Source organism: Rhinolophus sinicus, linkage group LG11 (genome assembly GCF_036562045.2).
Source record: "Rhinolophus sinicus isolate RSC01 linkage group LG11, ASM3656204v1, whole genome shotgun sequence".
NCBI classification, from domain to species: Eukaryota; Metazoa; Chordata; class Mammalia; order Chiroptera; family Rhinolophidae; genus Rhinolophus; species Rhinolophus sinicus.
In genome coordinates this window covers 62,754,302-62,776,926 of record NC_133760.1, presented here as the reverse complement: position 1 = coordinate 62,776,926, position 22,625 = coordinate 62,754,302, and the positions used below count along the sequence as shown (strand labels likewise).

Sequence of the window (22,625 nt, the reverse complement as noted above, 5' to 3'; positions counted from 1 at the left end):
ATCTAAATGTACCCCTGGGGGCTACTATGAAATGCCCCGCATGTGGTGGGGACAGTAACCCGTGTTTTAGAACCAAAGAGGGGGCCGCAAAGGGAGCTGCACTGACTTTGAAGCCTGTCAGTTGTCAATAACACCTTCTCTCTCCAGTGAAAAGGAACTGAAAGGAAAAAATAAAACCCAAGCAAAGAGGACACCCTGCTCTCAATTTGAATTAGCCGTTTGGGCTGGCGAATGCCTAAGTCCTGGTTTAGTGACTTCACTTGAGCTTGTCTGACCTTTGTGACACTGTCTACTCAAATCATTCATCCAACATGCTGAATCTTATTAATAAGGGTTTGAATTATTTTTAGTTCCATGCTTTGGGTTTCTGCTTCCAAATCTTCCATGCTAGTCCCCAGCTTAGCAAAGAAATCTGAATATGCTACTTCGCGGTCTCCGAAGTCAGTCTGCTTTTGTGTAGGTTTTTTCAGTTTATTTGATCGTCGCAAAGTATCCTGTGTAGCTACTAGATGGATGCTTTTCAGAGACTTAAACGTTTGAAAACTAGTCAGATTGGGTCTCGGATTAAGACCATCCTTTTAGAACTCTCAGGTTCAGGAAGTAGTCGAGTCAGAAAAGGACTCAGGGCTGATCCTGATGAGAAGCTGGTGAAGAGGGTTGGCACTTGGCATGCTCAAAGAAGTGGTTTTTGTGACGTTGCAGAATCGCCTACCAGAGGAATGATGATGACGAGGAAGAGGCTGCCCGGGAACGGCGCCGCCGCGCCCGGCAGGAAAGGCTGCGGCAGAAGCAAGAGGAAGAATCCTTGGGGCAGGTGACTGACCAGGTGGAGATTAATGCTCAGAACAGGTACTGTCATCCTCTTCGGAATGGAGAATGTCTAAGGTACTGTTTGGCCTGTCTCGTGAATGGAGTGTGTTGGGCAAAGCCTTCCCTTCTCAGCCCAACTCAACTCTTTTTCAGTCTAACTTGTTTAATTATTTTGTGGTCATTTTAAGCAACTAATCAGATTGGACAGTCAAACTGATTGAGACATCAGGACACACCCATCCCCCCAAACACACCCAATTGAAGGATTTTATTTTATTTTATAACCTAATAATTTTTTAATTTATTCAATATGTTGGGTGTTATCTTTAAATAAGGCAAACTATGTATGCTCATTCTTTAAACATTGCTATGTGTTTTGGGCTGAAGATTTATTAGTTGAACAGTCAGCCCTCCGTGCCTATCGGTAGCAGGTAATACTTGAATTTTAAAATCAGGCATGCATTGCAAATGTCTTATTTTTCCTGGTATGCAGCTTGAATCAGTATTCTCTGAGCACTACAATATTCAGCAAGGTGCAGAATCCTGTTTAATTTAATGTAATTATGCAAAGAAGCTTCTGAGTTTGCTATAACATTTTTCCTCTACAAGCCCTGGTAGAAGTCAGGAAAGTCGAGAATACTTAACAGGTTCAACTTCTTCAAAAAGGGCTTTTACAAGTTCACACAAGGTCACACAGTCTAGTATGCTAATGGTTAGTGTGTGTCATTTATATGCCCCAAGGTATAGAAAAGATGAGACTATTTGGGGGAGAGGAAGTAGAGAAAAAAAATTAATTTTAATGTACAACTATGGACCGATTAAATACAATGAAATCGCCACGTAAGATCTTATGTGTGGTTTCGCTTTCAGTTTGTTTTATTTTGTGTGTGTTGGGAGGGCATTGTTGATTGTTCCTTTAATTCAATCTGTCTCGAAAATTCTGAAGGGAAAGAATTCTGGCCACTTTAGCCCAAATTTGAGTGGGTACACTGAAGGTTTCTGGAGGCAGTCTTGAAAATGCTGGCAGGCAGGATAAATTCAATAAGAAAGTGTATTACAGAGATCTTGTCACTTGGTAAGTAGCTCTCTGTTAGGGAAGAGTATGACAAAGGGGTTGAAGGTATGTTCCCTACTTGCCTCACTACTTGCCTTTGAATCCCAACTTGGTCTTTCACCAAGTATATTTCTTCACTTAAAGGGAAATGAAAATTATTCCGTTCTCTTAGGAACGTTGTTAAATTTAAATGAGATAATAAAACATGTAAAATGTGCAGCACCTTGCACAGTAGGTACCTAGTTTTAACTATTATGAGGAAGATGGTATCAGAGTCTTACAGAGGAGGGGGCCTAATCATCACTGCCTTTTCTACTCTTGAGCTGAGGATGAAAGGGAAAAAAAAGGAATTTAAAAATATCATGCTGAGGCCTTTCCTGAACCTGGTTTATTAGTTAATGATCAATAATAGCTAAAAAAGTTACTCATGGTCTGCAGTTTACTTGCGTCTACTTGTGTTTCTCTTTTTTTCACATTTTGTTAGTAGTACTTATATTTCATGCTATTGGTTGAACACAAAATTCTTTTTTTTTTTTTTCAGTAAAGCATATTAAGATTTGAGAACATGTGATTTACCTCTGAAACATAAAGAACCGTAACTGGTACTTAATTCTAATGATATTTGCTGTCAGGATTTATAAATAGGCAAAGAAAGGTTCAGTAGAGTCTGTTGGTTTCTTAACTCAAGAGTACTTTCATCTGGCCAGCAGTTTAGAGTTTGGGGTACCTTTTAAAAATTATATGAATTCAATTGGTCCAAATGCCTATATGTATAGACTTTTCCCCGTAAATTCTAAACCAGTTGTATTTGCAGGGAAATGTAATTCTTATATGTCTAATTCATGGAGACAGTGTCCTGTACCAGCAGTTAAGGCCAAGAACGTTTAAAAATCTAGCCCTTACTCTACCATTTCTTGTTCTTAAATGTGAGACGTGTTTTTCCAAAATTAAGTGAACTTGAACTTCAAAAGGGCCAAGTTCGGTATGAACCATGAAATTTGATGGAGTTTCTAAACATTGCAAAACATATTCTTTCAACTCTGGCCACAATTCCTGGTATCACATGACTGGTTGTTTCTTGCCAGCGGAGACCAACACTGCTGGCTCAGGCAGTATCCAGCATCCTGCAAATGTGAGTGAGGTGATGGACGTGGTACAGTTTGGTTTTTAGAAATTTCTTTTTCTTTTTTAATAAATATCAAATTTAACTGCTTTTTGTTTACTATAGAAAGAACAGCAAAAGACCCTTTATTCATGAATATCTTGGCAAAGAAGGTAGATAGTATACATATTAGTTAGAGTAAGGTCATTTGCTATAACAGTGAGCCCCCAAATTTTAGTAGTTTAATGCAGTAACACTTACCAATCCAGTGTGGTTATTTCTGACTAGTGGGTAGAACTGGTCACCTGCTTTTCTTTCTTTCCTCTTGTGACTCTGTCACTTCCTGGGGCTTTGGAGTCTTCTAATCTGGCCAACAGACAGAGACAGACAGGTAGCGAATGCACCTCTGCTTCTTAATTGTCACTTTTGTTTACATTCAATTGGAAATTATTGGTCACATGCCTCCACCGAGGTGCAAGGAAGAGGGAAGGGTAGAAAACATAATCCTTGATTAGCATTCATTTCCTGGGACTATAGGAAGAAGAGCATGAATTGTGGTGGACAGTTACAGGTCTCTACCATGGGGAGGGGGGTGAGGAAGGGTGTCATTGGTATGAATATAGCATCTCCACGCTATAATGTGCACAAATCCAGTTCAAGAATTCTAGATGACTTGGTGACATGTGAAAATATTATATGATATTAGAGGAATTCATTCATTATTTCAGTTTGGTCCTTGTCTTAGTTTGAGTTCCCCAAGAAGCAGATCCTGAAACAAAGATTGGAGCACAAGTAGTTTATTTGTAAAGCGATTCCAGAAAACATGGTGTGGGGAAGTGAGATGGGGAAGGGAAAGCAACCCCATAAAGGTTTCATTACCCAGCAAGTTACCACTGTGCGGGATACTAAGATCCAGTGAGACACAGGCACCTGAGTTTCCCGACTCAAAAGGTGGGGGAGCGGAGATATTTATACACAAATGCTCATCAATTTCTGTTGGAGGCCTGCTGCCAGGGCATGTTAATTCTCAGAGCACTTTGGGCATGTAGAATAGGCTCCAGTGGCCAGAGAAAGACCAAGGGCAAAGTCTGGTATATGGTACCAGTTGAAAGCCGGGCAGGCCCATACTAATACGGTAACATCAGAGGGGATGTATACGGGCATGATACTGCCAGCCTCTGCCATAGTTCCAGTGTGGATCAGGCTACGTGACTCCAGCTGATTGATTCATCAGCACACTGTGTTTGGTGTTGTTGTTTCTGTTGTGCAGTGTGCCCGACGAAGAGGTCAAGACAACCACCACCAACGCTCAGGCGGAGGGTGACGACGAGGCCGCTTTCCAGGAGCGCCTGGCTCGGCGTGAGGAAAGACGCCAGAAGCGCCTGCAGGAAGCACTGGAGCGGCAGAAGGAGTTCGACCCCACAATAACAGATGCCAGTTTGTCAGCACCAAGCCGAAGCATGCACAACAACACAGCAGAAAATGAAACCCCAGAGAAGGAAGAAACAAGCGAAAGTCATCAAGAAAGATACGAGGTAGAGGAAACGGAAATAGTCACAAAGTCTTACCAGAAGAATGATTGGAGGGATGCTGAGGAGAAGAAGAAAGAAGAAAAAGAAAAGGAGGAAGAGGAAGAAGAGAAGCGAAAGCAAAGGAGCATCAAAGAAAATCAGGTAGAGGTGATGGTAGAAGAAAAAACAACAGACACCCAAGAGGAAGCAGTGGGAATGTCATTGAAAAATGGGCAGATCAGTGCAGATGAGCCTAAACTAGAGGAGGAGAAGGAACGAGGTTCAGATGAGATTACGGGTAATGAAAAGATGCTTAAGGAAGACAGGGAAAGCGCTGAGGCCGAAAGAGTCAGGTTGGAAGCAGAAGAAAGACAGAGAATTCAAGCTGAGCAGGACCAAAAGAGAGCAGAGGAGAAAGCACGCATTGAAGCTGAAGAAAAAGCAGCAGAGAGAGAGAGGGAAAGAAGAGAGAGCGAAAGAAGGGAGGCAGAGGAGAAGGAAAGGGTTAAGGAGGAAGAGAGAAGAGCAGCAGAGGAGAGGCAGAGGGCAAAGGCAGAGGAAGAAGAGAAAGCTAAGCTAGAAGAGCAAAAACTTAAAAAGCAGCTAGAGGAGCAAAGAAGTGAAACGCAAGAGAAAAAGTTGAAAGGGGAAAAGGTAGAGGAGAAAATAGAAGGGAAATGGGTCAATGAAAAGAAAGGCCAAGAAGATAAACGTCAGACAGCGGTCCAAAAGAAACAGGTACAGTAAACATTTTGCACCACATGTGTGATGCCTGTGACTCGTGAGAAATGTAATGCACATCAAATTTGGGACTGAGGTCACTTTCCTACTGCCCCACGTGCTTTGTCGTTTGGCAAGCTGTTCACCTTTTTAGGCCATAGCAATATGCAAGCAAGAAGCAATCGATTGATGGCTTAATATTCAATCAACCAAATTTACTGGGACAACCAGAGGGAAATTCACGCTCTGGGCTTGCTTATTGTGAACCCCAGAAAAAGGAATTTACCCAAAGATGGTGAATGGGGTGGTGCTTTGTTGACTTGTGACTCTGCATCTGCATCTCATCTCATTCCTTTTAACACTTTCCCTCTATCCATAGGTCTCCATGAGGCAAGAGGATCTTAACTCCTCACCTTACCCATGGGTTTGGCATTTAATAAAAGTTTATAAAGGTTGGGGTGGGAAACTGACCCAAAAAAAAAAAAATCATGGTCAGAAATATCATCTTAAGAAGGGAACAATAAACCCCTCGAAATCAACTGGTAATAAAGAAGGGGAAGAAGCCAGTTTGGACCTTGCATTAAAAAATGTCAAAACCGTGATTGGCCATCATGCAGACCTGAGCTTAATGTAGATTTGCATAAAGCCATTCAAGTAGGGGTGCCATCAGTTTATAATTGACTGGGAATTAGGAGCGTACATTTTGCTTCTTTTACCATCTGGATGCCACAAAGAAACTCATGTAGCTTGAGAAAGGGTGGAAATGGGAGGAGGAAGGTATTTGTGAGCTAGGAAAGATTTGTTTCTGTCTGCAAATCTGCATTAAAAGCACTGTCTTTCCCCACCACCCACTTGCATGTTCGCCTTCCAGAAAGAACTCTCTGTCAGTAAGTCTGCATGTGCTAAGGTTGTCTCTCACCCCTGCTTTTTATAAGGGGCTCATGAACACAGCTACCATCGAGGTGATCAGAAACAAAATGCGCCAAACCACACACGAAGTTTGTAGACACGCACAAGAAACACGGGGTCACGCTAGATTTCATTGAGCACCATGGCAGGCGCACGGGGAAACATTTATTCCAGGCTGCTGTTTACAACCACTGGCACAGGTGGCACGGAGACATGTGAGCAAAAGAGAAGTCAGCCCACACCACGTGCCAAGTGACCTGAGCACCCTCTCACGCTAGAGAGAGCTAGAAAGGGCTTCTTTTCCATGAGTGACCTTACCATTCTTGAAAATAAAAAGGAAGAAGAAAAGGGGCAACTTAAAAGAGAAAAGTCTCAAGAAGACAAGCCTACCTTCAAAAAAGAAGAGGTAAATATTATTGAGACACACCCGCATCATAAAGCACCAGCAAGCAGTATTCCATGACATTTCAGATCCGCTGATCTCAAAATTATGACCTCTAATCCAGTGTTTTTCAAGCCATGACTCGTGATTCCTTGAATGGTGAAATCAACTTAGCGCATCTCAAAATCAGTTAAATGTGTCAATTGGAATTTTACAAAATAAAATAGAAACTATTAGAGGCATGGCAAGCAGTAAGTATTGCATTATGATATAAGTTGCCCTTCTTAATTTGGGTCACAGTCAAAAAGCTTGAAAAGCACTCCCCTGATCAACCTTTCCCACTGTCTACTCTTCTGAGTGCTGTTTTTGTTTCCCCTCGAGCCATCCTGCTTCCATTTCTATCATGAAAGATTTCCAACTGGCCTTGATTAATGATTTAACTTCTCAAAGGAAAAACACCCCCCACATCTCAGTAGAAAATGGGATGAACTGAAGATGATATTTGGTTTTCAAAAGAAACGTTTTGAAAACCCTTTGGCAAAATGTTCTGCATTGCATTTCTGAGGCACACACGGGACCTGGTGGCAGGGTGTTTGACTGTAGGTAAGTGAACAAATAAGTAGATCAAAAGTTGCTGCAGAGAGGGTATCATGAGCTGTCATAATCGAAATGCCACATCGGAGAGCCTGACCTTGTTTTAACTATTATGCTTATGCTCACCCCAAGTAATCCTAAACATTGTGATACTATCTACTAAGCTCAAAGTACTTGAACATGGTAAAACTAAATTATCAAAGTATTGAATTACTTTGCCCACAGGACTGACTTGCAGCCATTGAGTGCCAACTCAGAAGGGCTCTTGCCCCATTTCTCTGCCCATTGCGGCATATATGAAGAAACAGAAAAATCCATAATTAGGAAATAGATCACCAGATTAAATAGGAAGACGTTTATTTTCTTAAATGTGTTTTTCATAAGATTCACATAAAAAGTCAAAACCCCTAGTTCATGTTATATTTATTTTGTTTAAGATACATGTTTCTAATAGAACTTGTGGTGATTTGGGAGTGAAAACTGAATGTAAACTCTGCCCATTTAAAGGAAGGAGAAAGCATAAATGCTGATAACTGAAAAACTGAATTTGGCTCAACTGAGGCAGCTCAGAAAACGGTTTAACATGTTGGGAAATCCTATTCTCATGTTGTAACAGAAGAACACTACAAATTCAGCTACAAAAAAATGAAAGTTACCTTGGAACTAAACTCAGAAATGTCCCACATGGGTTCTTCTCTAAAGCTAATGTTTTGTGGTGAATATTTTTAACTACAGAAAGAAGAGGGCATGAAATCCGAACTCAGTGATTAAGTTTATGTGGGGGGAGGGGAACTTAAAAAGCACTGTGTGGCGCCCATATTTAAAATGTACTTCAGTTCACTAAGATGTGACTTATTTTTAATGACCAAAGCATTCTTTGTCTACATCCTGTGTCCATAGGCTGGGAAGGGCTCACCAGCTGTCATCCAAATCATCCTTTTTCCTCTTTTCAGATAAGGCCCCGTTCAACAATGGCCATGGTGTAATGATTTCAAACCAAAACTTTTGGCCTCTTTTTCACACGAAGCCAGATCAGCTCCGCCATGCAGGCTTTAAAAAAAAGAAAAAATCTCTCATTCCTGTTTTAACACTGTGTACATAAATTACTAGTTGAATGACTAGGTTTTCCCTTCTCCAGCTAGCTGAGTGGTTGCTTTATGTAGATAACTTTAAATCGTATTTTACATGATTTAGCCATTTTAAACACCCTCCTCCTTTTTCCCCCCTTTTTGTTAAAAAACAATTTAAAAAAAAAGCCTTTTCTTTCAAGGAAGATCAGTCAGCCATAAGTAAACACAAACACCACATAAGCCCTCTTAGAGAAAACATTTCAAGAAGTCACTCCAGTACTTTACAAAACACCTTTCTCCCACTGTAGTTTGACTCTGTGGCCATGGAATGAAGATGATCACCTTGTTTTTGTAGCTTGCTTTTTCTCCTCTCCAAATATTAAATGCGTCTTTTTAGTTCTTCACCCTCTGCCTCCAACAGAAAAACAGTTCCCAGCAGAGTTGTTGATATAACACTGAAAGTGACATTCAGGCATCTAATCCCAAGCTCCCCGAGCTGGTATGCGCTAGAATCGTAGGAAATGCAGGGTTTGACTCAGCGTCTCTGAGCTGGAGTCTGAGTGTCCTGATGAGGTCCATGTTGTCCATGGACCAAACTGTCAGTAGCAAGGATCTCCATGTGACAGACATTGGACCCAGAAAAGGAATTGAGGCTTCTGAATCGAACAGAAATGCGTTAAACCTAATCTGAAATATGGTCACTTGCACCAGTTCTTATCACTACTCTGGAATCAAATAACGCAAAGCAATACACGACAGAGACTGACATCTCAGTCCTGAAAGACCTGCCCACTTGACCTTTTGACTGTCTCTCTGGCACAAGGGCATGTCGCTGGAATTCCCCTCCCCCCCCAACACACACACCCATCTGTTATCACATTGGATATCCCAAATACCTAGTTTGATCCTAATGGTCATACATGGCCAAAGCCTTTCATATGCTAACGTTATCTGTGTATGAAGTACACTGACTCTTTCAGGATACTTAACTACCTATTAATCCATCAGCACAGGTCTTCTTTCTGATAACATTTTGACCTAAAAGATCTAATGCTTTTACCCAAGGGACTCAGAATCTCATGAGCTTGGGGTAATTTGCTATAGAATCTAATCCACTGTGCCCCAAAGGCATTATGGAATTACTTTATTTATTTATTCATTTCCCAAAGAGAGAAAGTAATTTGCAAACTCAAATTATCTTTATTTCATTGGGAATTTTTCCAAGGAAGTCTTCCAAAGAGAGAGTAAGTACACCATCCACCATAACCTTTGCCAGTACAGGCAGAGCTTGAAGAAAGGGGGGATTTTTCTTGTTAGACATATATAGTTTTACAAATCTCTTTTATACGTGTTTTTGGTCAGTAAATCAGATAATGCATTTGGGGAGAATGGAAATATCTCTGACTCCAAATTAGGAGACATTAATGAAAAGGAATGTCATCTTTGCCTGCTAGTCCATAAACCATGAGACTTGACTCAGAATTTCTTTCATGGGTTTTCTGAAATAGGACCCCTCACCTCCAAATTTGTATCTTCAGATATTTCTTAACCAGGATATAAAATCCAGTCTGGTTTCTGGGGCTATATCCAACAATGGTAGGCCAAGACGAGAATAGACTGCCTGTTCCTGCATTAATCCTGATTTGTGATTGGGCAAGAAGAGACACCAAGGAGCTGCAATCAAACTGTAGGACACACCAGGAGCTTCTTTCTCTTCTCTGTAGCCCCTCATGACAAATCAGAAGTCAAGGGGGAAATGAAAGGATGAAGGATTAGGAAGGGAATCACCTATTCCAACCTCCTCTTTTTACATACATGGAGCCAACATCCCAGAGAAGTTAGGTGACTTAATCAAAGTAACACAGCTAGTTTGTTGCCAGCCCTGGAACCCAAACCCAGGCTTCCTAACTTCCAGACAAAGCTCTCAGAATGGAAAAACAACATCTTCCCTCAGCAGCATGTCCAAGGGAGATCCTAGACAGATACTGCTTGGAGAAAGATTAAAGCTATTACTCATTAGAGCAACATGGTAGTGAATAGTCTATAGGTAGTAATTTAGTCAAATGATACCCAAAGAATGTAATCATGGAGAGGACTATTGAAGGCTCGTTAATAAAAAGCAAAAAAAGTACTCTGCTTAGTAAAACTTGTGCTGTAAATGTTCAGAGGGTAGCTGAAGAATAGCTGGAAATAGGCGAGTGATCAGGTAACGGGAAAGCATCTGGCAGCACCTAAAGCCCTAAGTTCCCAGGCCCCACCCTTCCTCTGTAGGTTTCTTTAGAACATTGGTGCTTTCTCTGTCTTAAAAAGAGCAATAATGAACCTTTTCTGTTTTACACTTATCTTTTAAGAATTGGTGAGATGATATAGGTAAAGTAAGTTGAATTCCTTTACCCCCAGAAAAGCTGTGCAAATTCAGTTTCCCTTGAACTAGTGTCTTATTTATCATGAGGAACTTGTAACACAAAACCCACAAAATATTAAAGCTAACACCTGCTCTTCATGTATCACCTTCTGTCTCCCACAACAATCACAAAACCACTTCTGAAGACTAAATTATAACCTGCAATGGAAGTCAAGGTAAAGCCTGAATTGTCCCTATTCCATTCTAATGTTTTGATGACTACAAATGTGGTCCCACAGATCTCTGAGTCATCCCCCTAAAGGCAGGGTTATTATGTCTTCTGTCCTTGAGACCCTAGTTTCTTGTTTGATTAAAATATGAGGGTGCCCTTCCTCTGACATCAGCCCACATCGGCGTGGCAGATCTGGCTGACTTGGTATGTTTCCTCTTCTTTCCTCCTCAACACATCAGTGTCGTCCATCCAAGAAGAAAACTGTCCCAGCAACCTGGGCATTTTTCCCATCAAGGCCACACTAATAATCACTGTTCTCAGTGGGAACTGCAAACAATCACTCATGTGGAGTTCCAAGAACATAATAGTTTCCAAATGGTAACACCTCCACTGCTTTCGAAAATAAAACCCCAGTGAAATCAGGGTGATCTTGACTTCCTAAAATTGTGGTCAAGGTCTTTGCTCAGAGGCTGGAGAACCATAGCTCATGCTCTAAGAATTTCCTCTGACCCCATTTCTACGACATCGTTCTCCAATGGTTGGTTTTACTTCGGAGTTTTCTGGCTTCCTAATAATTTGGGGGTCTTCTTTGGTGATAGCAACCAAAACCTAATAAGATGTTTATTGTTATATTTCTTCCTGATATGTACTGTTGGTTAGATCAAAGATGAGAAGATTAAAAAGGACAGAGAGCCCAGAGAAGAAGTCAAGAGCTTCTTGGATGGAAAGAAGGGACTCACAGAAGTGAAGTCGCAGAATGGAGAATTCATGACCCACAAACTTAAACACACAGAGAATACGTTCAGGTAAGAAGTGGTGACTAATTAACAGTGACTTTTCTCACATATGAAAAAAAAAAAATTAGGCTCCCTACCTTTTGCCTCCAGATAGAAGTGTGCTAAACAGGCAACATACCTTTGTTGTGAGGTCGTTGGCCATTGTCAGAGATCCTCAGTCAGCAGGTCCCTAACTGAAAACCAGCACTCATTGCTCAGACAAGATTTAATCTGCTTTCCTCCTTATTGAGCAAGGCAGATCATCTTTGGCATCCAAGTTTCTGTTCCCTGATCTAATATGCTCATGTAAGATCAGTTTATTAGAAAACATTGTGACTGGGGTCCAGACAACTTCATAGGAGACCCTTCTCAGTACCATTTCAGGAATGTATTTTCTAAAGGTTGTAAATAAATGTTGCATAAAACTAGGATTGTTCTGTGGCTAATGCTTGGGAAACATGAGATTAAACTAGGTGAATCAGATCTCTACCCCAGGAGTGTGAGAGCACTTGATGTTAATTTGTATTGGGAATCTCTGCGAAGGAGGAAGAGGGCATTGAGCTAATGCCCCATGTAATACCTTTTGGGAAACCCTCTTGTGTGGCTTCTCCTCCTCACCCCACCCCACCCCCATCATGTTGAAAATCTGGGCAATTGACTTCAGGACAGGTAGACAAGTATATACAGGCAAATCCTCACTTCTAGACACATTGAACTCTGGGAGTTCCCACCAATTTTGTAGAAGGACTCAAGTTGCAGAAACCTGCCATGGACACCTGCCTACATGATTCTCTGATCCCCATTGCTACACATTTTATTCAACTGCTGGTGCCAGATTTCAGCCTCTGTTATGTCACTGGGTACTTTGCCAAAGGTTCTGAGAAAGAGTCTGTGTCCTCGCAACATGGATTCTCATGCACTGTAGACCCTGTTTTTCTGAACACTTCAAATAACAAAGTCCCCAAGCAGGTATTATGTACAAGTTGGACATGCTCCTACAACAAAACCTTGGCAACATTCAGAAGCAAGCAGAGCTACTAGGGAGGGACATTTCCTGCCCCTATAAGAGGCTGAAATGGGTCAATGTAATTGCCCCCAAACAATTTTTCAATACAAAAATTTGAACAGAAACCTGGTCATATTTTTCCAATAGAAAGCCTAAGTTGGCAAGAGAATAGATGTGAAAAATTAAGAGTTTATCAGGAATTCTCAGAACATCTAGAAAGCACATTGATTCAGGCAGGTAAGCTGAGCCCAAAGCTTGCTGAAGGGCCAGTAGGTTAATGTTTTAAAGCCCTAGAACAGTGTTGGGTTCATGAAAAGTGTTCAGTGAACATTACCTAACAGTATTATTGTTTCATTGTTTGCCAGTTTAAAATAATGTTTTGTGGGCATGAGTACATTTTTTTTAAGAGAAATAATGCTTTCACATTCTGTCAGTAGAAAGTGTGGTTAACAATTAGCAAACTTGCCAACCAGCTTCAGTCAAAGTTCACATTAATAAGTAACATGCCCATTGTGTGGAAATTCGGAGAGCTGAGTAATTCCAAGAGAAAAGTCAGAAGGGATGGCAACAGTTTGAACACTGAGAACCCTTAATGTGACTTTTACTTTAATTTTTCCATCTTTGGACAGAAAAGAAGTGACAGAAACAGGCTGCCACCATATTATTAGTTTTTGTTTAGCTGCCAACATATGTTAGTTTTAGTTTCAATTAGAAGTTGATGCCAATAGAAGCAGAGACGCCTGGTTTTACTCCATGTAATTATAAAGTGAGGAGCTGGGAAGGGAGTAAGAGCCTCTATTTAAATTAGCTAGCCCAACTGAAAACAAGCTGTGTCGTTAATGGTGAAAAGTCTGATGTGCATCTTGACTTATACCTCAAGAAGCCAAGGATGGCAGAGAGAACCTTCTAGAAGAAATTTTCGTGTTAGTGGTACCCTAATGGTAAGGGCATGCCAGCACATCTGAGCAGAGATGATAGGGACAAAACTCTTGTTCCTGTTTTGAGCATAGCTCCTTTTGCTTGGTTTTATTACTACCCCCCTTTGATATTTCTGTTTTCTAATAACTAGGTCATTTTCTCTAAAACATGACATAAAAATCTCAATTCAAGGAGTAAGTTTATAGAGATGGATTATACCCAGGGTTTTATAGAAAGTACAAAACAAGGATTTGTTTTGCTTTCTGTTTACTTTTTCTAATGTGGGAATTAAAAGGTGTTTTTTTCTGATTATAGAAAAAAGTGTACTCATTATAAAACATGCAGAAAATAGAAGTACAGAACTCAGTACCCACCACCCAAAGATAACCACTAGTAACATTTTCCCCCAGATATTCTCTAGGTATATACATTCAAAATAAACATGCATATATACATGTAGTATGTATATGTGTGAATAAAATTATAAATCTACATTTTAAATTGATTCTTGCATTGTACATAACAACGTATCTTAACTAACCTATAGCTATGAATATAAGCCTGCAATTAATGATGTTCGAATGTTTCACTGGATGGATGTAGCATAATTTAGTTAACCGGTACTTAATGGTGGGCATTTTGAATGTCCAAAATGAAGACTGAGTGACACCTAGTGGAATCTAGAGAAGTTTTTACAGGCATGCGTTTTGCCAGCCCAACTGAATACTAACATGATCAATACAAAGAGAGCAAATGTCTCGGAAGATGGAAAGACCTTAAATTAACTGAAAGAAGAGATTTCCTCTCTGTAGCCACAAGCCTATAAACCTATAAGACTCTGAAAAAGCAGTATCAAGTTTTCAGGAAGCATCTAACCTTAACTGAGTTCAAGATAAAAGAGTTCATCCTGAACCATCCAGAATCTACAACAATTATTTTTAAACTTTTAAACCTCAGCTTTCAGTAAGAAATACATTTCACATCGTGACCCAGTGCACATCTACATATATAACTGAAACATTCGTGTCAGGAAACGGTCTTTGCCATGCTCTATGCGATGTTCCCTATTTCATTTTTTTTAAACGTTGATCACAGTCTGCTAAATTGATTTTCCAACCTGCAGCTTGAAAAGTATTATCCTACAGGACACGTAGGAGACCTCAATGTTTAAAAAGCATGACATGTACACATAAGATCAATATTGGTAATTGTGTTGTCTTGAACTCATTTTGTTTTATTCTTCCCCTTGCTCCATAGCTAGAAACACCATGCCATTGTCTAGATGGAATAAATGATGCCAGACAATGGTAATTCATCTGTTCCTTAGACAAGTGTTGGACCTGGGTTGCCTGTGTTCACGTCTAGTTAAAAATGACCTCACTACTTGTTAATAAGTATTTAAATGAGACGTCCTTCTTTTTATGGCTGAATATGTAGCACATTTTCTTTATCCATTCATCCCTCAATGTACATTTAGGTTGTTTCCATATCTTGGCTGTTAGAAATAATGGGGCAAAAACCAGGGGGGTGCAGATACGTGTCCAAGTCAGTGTTTTCATTTGCTTCCCATAAATACGCAGAAGTGGAATTGCTGGGTCATAAGGTAGTTCTATTTTTAATTTTTTGAGAAATCTCCCTACTGTTTTCCGTAGTGCCTGCATCATTTTACAATCACACCCACAGTGCCTATTTCCCACCACTGTGCAATTGAGGAAACCTAGGGTAAGTGGCAGAGCAGGGACTTAACATTCAGACCTGGAGAGCCTCGGCAGACCCCAGCCTACCCCTGAGCTGGTGTAAGGATCCACTCTGGAGATTTCTGTGTGGGGTGCAAAGCCTGGAGACCCACATCCTCTCCCTCCAGGGCAGGCTGCCAGGCTTACGTGTATCAAACTCTTGCATCTCCCCCAACCCCCAGCCGTCCTGGAGCGAAGACAAGCGAGGCCAAGGAGGCAGAAGGCACTTCCCAAGTGGAAGCCGGCAGGCGCCTGGAGGAGCTGCGCCGCCGCCGCGGGGAAACCGAGAGCGAAGAGTTTGAGAAGCTCAAACAGAAGCAGCAAGAGGCAGCCCTGGAGCTGGAGGAGCTGAAGAAAAAGAGGGAGGAGCGAAGGAAGGTTCTGGAGGAGGAAGAGCAGAGGCGGAAGCAGGAGGAAGCGGAGCGAAAAGTCAGAGAGGAGGTAAGCAGGGCGCAGCCCCCCAGCCCATCTGGCACCCCAACTTAGCCAAGTCCCTGAATCCATATCTCTGGTGACCCGTGTATCCCAGAGAATAATTTCTTCCCTGATGAAATGCTGCCGCTCTTTTGACAATGGACTCTTACAAATACATTTTAAGAGTAATAAACTTACTGTGTGCTAAAACCTTTATACATATTAATTTATCCAATTTTCATAAGAGTGGATCATCTCTCCATTTTACAGATCAGCAAACTGAGGCACAGAGACGGGGGTTTTTTTTTAGTAATTTTCCCGAAGTCCCATTTATCTTAATCCATTACCCTATCCTGCCCCTCAGTAAAGAACAGTAGAGAGTAAAGAAGAATGAAAAGTCTGTGGATGAGTTACAAGAACCAAGAGTCACGTGATAGCTGTTTTCTGATCCTTGAAGAGGTTTTATAGAGGAAAAAAAAATGTTTAATCGTTTTTGGGGTATTTTAGTGGAAGAGTAAAGAAAGATTTTCTTCACAGGCAGAGATAGTATCGCTTTGTTCATTACTGTATACACAGGACCTAACACAGTGCAGGCATGAACGGAAGCCCAATAATTGTGAGCAGATGAATTTGTTCCGTCTTCTAAGACAGAACTAAAATCAAACAAAACGTTACCCAAAGGCTAATTTTGAAACCTGAAAAGTGCTTAACCAACTACAACTTATATTGCTACCTTTACCAGGTGCATTGTTCCCTTTCCTCCTGAGGTACCTTATTATTCTCATTTTATGGACAAAAAATTGGGAATCCAATAGTTTGAGTGACTTGTATGCAGTTACTTGACTAATAAGGGGTAGAATCAGTATTGGGATCCAGCTTCTTCACCTCAGCCTGGAGCTTTTTGCGCTATTCTTAGGGTACAGTGCTGTCCCATCATTCAAAATACGCAAAAAGACTTTAAGTAACTTTCTGACATGAATCTTATCCAAAAATCCCCCTAAGTAACTTTCTGACATGAATCTTATACAAAAATCCCCCGAAGTGTGGAAAGTTTGGGGAAATGATTCCAAGATCTTTTCCAACTCCAGCTCTCAATGAGCCAGTGACCTCTGGCTGCGAAATAATTGGGGTGATAGAGCTTTCGAGTCAGGAACACCTGAGCTTGTATCCTAACCCTGCCACTTCAAACTGGGATCTTGGGAAAGTCTCTGGACTACTCTGAGGCTTCTTTTCTTATCTTTGAAATAAATATCTCCTTTCAGGATTGTTGTGATGACTAAATAGGTCATTGTATTCACAGGGCTGGGTACATAATAGCGCCTGGCACTCAGGAAGTGGTCGTTGTAACCATTGTTAGCATTGTTATTAGTATTATTTAGAGAAGGAGAGGACTGATGAAGGCAGAATGAGGTCTTAGAACTGGATTGAATTGGAGATTTTTGGATGTAACCTCCTATTGCAACATGGATTGGGTGGCTTATGAGCAAAGAAATTATTTCTTATAGTTCTGGAGGTTGGGAAGTCCAAGATCAAGGCCAGCAGATTCTATGTCTGGTGAGGACCGCTTCCCGGTTCATAGATGGCCATTGCTGTGTCCTGACGTGGTAGAAGGAGCAAGAGAGCTCTCTGGCGTTCTTTCCTGAGGCACTAATGCCATTCAGGATGGCGCCCTTCTCATCGCCTAATCACCTCCCAAAGACCCCCACCTATTAATATGATCACACCGAGGGTTCGCATTTCAACCTATGCATTTTGGGGGGACACAACCATTCAGTCCATAGCACACAGGATCCTTCTGCAGCATCCTCTGACAGATGGACATACAGTCTCTGCTTGAGAACATCCAGTGATAGAGATCTCATAGTTTGAAAACTACGAAAGACTCCATAAATCTCTCAGAAAATCTTTCCTTGAGGATATACAGCTTGATCAGAGCTCTGGCACTTTTGCCGGAGAGAGAAGACAGGGCAAGAGTATCTAGACCAGGGATGAAGGCTCAGAGGGGTTCATGAGATAGATTGTAAACATCTGCGGTTTCATCACCATGATGTTATATGTACTTCATGTCAGGGTTGTCATGCCATCTACTCAATTGAGGGGATGACCATAAAGTCAGCTCTTGTACAGTGTGGTGGCTATAGTACCATAGATTTATATATCTTTGCCCATACGTTGTCTCATTTGTCTCTATAGCTCTCCTTGGAAGTCTGTAGGAAAGATATTTATACTGGTTTCACATATTCAGCAATGGAAGGTCAGTGTTAAATGACTTGACAGGATGACGATGATAAAGCCGGTCATCATACTAAGCACGAGGCTAAGCCTTTCACATGGATTTGTCATTTAGTCTTCATTAAAGCCCTGTTTCATGGGTGCTGTTATTATCCCCATTTTACAGGCGAAGAGACTGAGGCACAGAGCAGATAAACAACGTGGTCAAGGTCACACAGTTGGGAAGTGGCAGCACCAGAAAGCGAATCAGGCCATTGGACTAGCAAGCTCAGGCTTAACCTCTAGTGACTGCCCTTGATGACTCAATAGCATCCGATCTAGAACCTGGGTCTTTTTTCCTGTGGGACTTGTACTCTTTCCTCTTCCGCCCTCATTCCCCTTGGCTTGAACCTGCTATTGATGTCCCTGTTATTTGCTCTTTCTCTCTTAAGGAAGAGAAGAGGAGGCTAAAGGAAGAGATTGAAAGACGAAGGGCAGAAGCTGCTGAGAAACGCCAGAAGATGCCAGAAGACGGCTCAACAGATGACAAGAAGCCGTTCAAATGCTTCACTCCGAAAGGTTCATCTCTCAAGGTATTTTTTTCCCCAGAAACCCTTGTTATATAATACCTCTATTCTAATGTAACAGGAACTTGACTTTAGCCCCTTATTTAGTTATTGATTATTCAAAGCGCTTGCTTCTTTTTGTGCTGCTTCTTTCAGGCATCTCATCGCTTCTCTTTGTTTTTATCATATGGCAAAGGGAGAAATAAAGTGGAGAAATGTGTATCTGTTGTTTACTTGATGCTTCGGCATCCAGGAAAAATGACAATCAGCGATTATCACTGACCCATGCTCTCCAGGTGCCTCATTGCTTCGAGCAATGGAAAATGGAAACATTTAAAGTTTATAAAATGGGCAAATGTAAAGGTTAAGCTGCTTCTCCTGTTAGCTGTTCATTTTTTTCTTTGTCATCATTCAAAGCAGTGCAGCTGGAAATGGTACAGGTCAAATGTGAAAGCTATTGTAGGGGAGGAGATGAAACGTGCCTGGGACGGGTCCTTTGCCAGGATGAGATTGGTCCTACTGCTGCCTTCATGGAGTGCAGCTCCTAACTGATGTCAGACAGGTGCTGCCCAGAGAAAAGAGAACAAGCAGAAAGGAGCTGAGTCAGGGACGTAATGGAGCAGTCGACTCGAGAAGAGAGCACAGACTCAAGAAAGTACTATTATCTATGTTCAATCTGTCATTATTTTCGTATGTATTTTTTGCTTGTTTACATGTATTGAGCACCTAGCACAGTGAAGATACCCAACAGGTACTTGCTGAATGGATATGCAAATGAATGAATCTTCCAAGACTGGAACTTTTCACATTTTTATGTCACCTTCAATTTCTATCAACCTCGCGAGGTTACAAAGCATTGACAATGAGCAAAGCCAGTACAGAATCACAGCCAGGCTCGAGCTGGTTCTGTGTGTGTGTGTGTGTGTGTGTGTGTGTGTGTGTGTTTATAAATGTGTGTGAGGTCTTATCATGTGGCATACTGAAATGACCAAAAGCCAATTACTTATATTTTACAGTTACTACCTGTTTCCTATGAAAATCAGCATGTTTTATCCCTAAATAACGTCACTTATTGTTTACAATCATCTGAATCCCAGTCATAGTTCTGACACCCCCCAAATAAACTACTTGTGCTCGAACCCTCTACTCTCAAGGTCTGTTGCAGGAGGGAATTCAAACTAAGCCATAGGGGGATTTTATTATTTAATATTTGATATTTATAACATACCTCAAGTGTGCCATGTTCTGTGATGGAGAGATGCACAAAGCAAGGTAGCTGCCCCTAGGGGACCAATAGAGTTGACTGTCTCAGGGGAATTCAGAATTACAAAGGTGTCCAAATGCTGACTCCCCCGGAAGTGAGACCTCAGAGCCTAGCAGAACGAGGAGACAGCCTTGGTGGAGTAGGTGAGCTTCATGTATGGACACCAAAATCTGGATTTCGTAAAATTTTCCTAGGTCACAGAATGTTTTTCTTCTTTGGAATTTTTTCAACCATTTAACAATGTAAAACATTCTTAGCTTTAGGACTGGGTGAAAAATGTGGGCTGCATTCGGCCGTGGGAAAATGGGCTATTGTTTGCAGACCCCTGCTGTAGAGGAAAGAACAAAAAGGCAATCTCTGTGCAGCCACCAGTCTGGGTCCTTTTGTTCCTGGCTCATCACAGAAAACCATGTTCACTCTTTATACCTTCCTCAGAAATCCCACCCAATCCATGCTTCCTTTGAAGTCTTGGTAACACAAGAAAAATAATAGTCATTTAAACTTCTAATTTTTACTCTTTTGTTCAGGAGAAACTACAACCCATCTCCCTTCTCCAAATATGTCCTGTCTACCAATTTTTATCCTTATTTCTTTAATTTGTCCATCCACCAGACTCTTGGGTTCCCAGGAAGCCATTTATCTACTCCCTCTAGTAGAGAGGCATGTGTGAGCAATCAGTTAAAGTAGTACGCAGATATATAAAAAAGAAATAAAACATTTTTACTTCTATCAGGTTGCTGCAAAAGTAATTGCAGGTTAAAAGGTTAAAAGTAATTGCAAACACCGCAATTACTTTTGCACCAACCAAATATATAATACAGACATGTTTTCAGGAACAGTCTATTGCATTTCTCCATAGTATATGCCTTGAAGCACTTGCTGGGGGTCTGTTTTAGAAATCAAATTCATATTCTACTATGGAGGTCCTATAACCGTTGAGGCTCTTAGCCCTGCAACTTTTATAATTGGTCATATGTAAACATCCTAGAGTGCCAGTGGGAGGAGAAACATTTGCTATTTGACCTCGAAATATTATCGACTAGTGTATTTTGTTAATTATTCGTGACTTCTGTTCTTTGGGAAACCCTGAACCTGGTTTCTCATAGTTAAATGATGTTACCAGTGAGTGATTTTCCTTAACTAATACATGCAAAGAATACATGTAAAATTTTGTTTTTATTATTATTGTTTTCATATATTGGTGGTGGAGGGAGGGCGGAGTAAGGAGAGTGTCAATTTTCTAAAACCAATAGTATGCTTTTTCTCGCTAAGTTTTCCCAAGACAACACTGCCATCTCTTGGTCTTCAGAACCAATTTCCCTCGTTCAACTCCTGATCCAGAACATTTAATTTACAAATTCACTACAAATTGTTACATTACCTAGAGTCACTAAGTTGAGGAATTTTCCAACAAGGGTGCATCAGTGAATGGATGGTGAGACCTGACAAAAAGTGGTAATGACATCAAGTTGTATTAAATGTGGTCGACATAAAAGGAGAAGTTGGAGTCTGAGAGCCTCTGGAATTTGAATAAATGTGATGGCCAAGGGTAATAAGATGATCCCTGATTCACAATGATGCTGGAAGTGCTACAAAGAACAAGTGTCACCTCTGCCACCTCCCTCCACTGTGCCTCTGTCCAACTGTGCTGAATGTTTCTTCCTTCTTTGGCCCCAGCACTCTGCATGCCTCTTGGCTCCCCAAATCTTTGCACATGTGTTTGCTCTGCTAGAAATGTCCTCTGCCCTCTGCCTCATGCACTCCCACCCTCATTTTCATAAACTCATTTATAAAACTTGGAAACTACAAACTGCAAATCTCGGCTCAAATGTCAAAATGTCTGAAAATCTTCCTCCAACTTCCTCAGCTCGTCACTTCTGCCGTAGCCGCAGCATTTTGTTCTTATCTTTAATATGGTAACTACCACTCGATTTTAAATATTTTGTTTATATGTTCTACTTGTCGGCCCTGCTAAAATGTGTCCTCATTAAAGAACTGGACCCTGTCTTATACATTGTTGGGTGTTCAGCTTTGTATAGTGGGTACTCAATGTATAATTTATTGATTGGCTGTGTGACTGACAGGCTGGCAGGGTTAAAAGTAGGATGGATGGATGGGATAGATGGATGGATGGATAGAATTGAAAGTGCCAGTGCATTGCATGGTTCCAGTGTATTTCACCTTATTTAACTGGGAACTTTTTCTCCAGAAATGCACTTCTACATTTATATTAAAATCAGAAAAATAAGATTTAAGACCCTTTACATCCCATAAACTGAGGGATAACTATAGCACATTTTTGTATAAAGTTATTTTTTTTTTAATTGGGGAATATTGGGGAACAGTGTGTTTCTCCAGTGCCCATCAGCTCCAAGTCGTTGTGCTTCAATCTAGTTGTGGAGGGCTCAGCTCAGCTCCAAGTTCAGTCGCCGTTTTCAGTCTTTAGTTGCAGGGGGCACCGCCCACCATCCCATGCGGGGAATTGAACCGGCAAGGTTGTTGTTGAGAGCTCGCACTCTAACCAACTGAGCCATCTGGCCGCCCCTTTTGTATAACGTTTTATTTTTAATGAGCTTGCTTTTATCTTTGTAAGAAATCTTGGAAAGGATGAAGTGCCTTCACTAACATCTACGAAAGTGTTATTCAACTGATAATAGGATCAAAGCGTGTTTTCCAGAAAGCTGAAGGGTATTTATTAATAGTTCACAAGTCCCAAGTCAGTCCAGTCCAGCAAGAGCCAGTAGCATCTCAGAAGACTGTAGGGGACACACCCAACCACACTAGTCTAGAGTAACTGTAGTCTAGCAGATTCCTTGGCTGCCCTGAACAGGGCAGAAAACAGACCCATTCAGCACCCGTATGCCTTGTATATGCAGTCATATGCAAAAACGGTTTTTATTTGCTGATGTTGATAGGTGATGCATGGCAGGGAATATTTCCAGCCTGGAGTTGGGTATCACAAGGCGTCAACAAAAAAATGCTAACTTATAAAGAACGTCTGAATTT

The 22,625-nt window shown here is 41.1% G+C and overlaps 1 protein-coding gene across 10 annotated transcripts in view; it reads left to right on the top strand.

The window, feature by feature from the left end:
* The window catches only part of CALD1 (caldesmon 1), a 194,696-nt gene that overhangs the window by 157,316 nt on the left and 14,755 nt on the right, over positions 1-22,625 (top strand). For 5 of the 10 annotated variants that reach the window (XM_074315350.1, XM_019750901.2, XM_074315351.1 and 2 more), the window contains 5 exons: positions 703-849; positions 4,237-4,639; positions 11,389-11,534; positions 15,347-15,605; positions 18,242-18,382. In XM_074315350.1, coding sequence (XP_074171451.1) covers positions 703-849; positions 4,237-4,639; positions 11,389-11,534; positions 15,347-15,605; positions 18,242-18,382 — 1,096 coding nt within the window. Of the gene's footprint in view, positions 1-702; positions 850-4,236; positions 5,216-6,443; positions 6,513-11,388; positions 11,535-15,346; positions 15,606-18,241; positions 18,383-22,625 lie in introns of all 10 variants that reach the window. The other 5 variants (XM_019750894.2, XM_019750874.2, XM_019750865.2 and 2 more) reach the window with 2 other exon arrangements.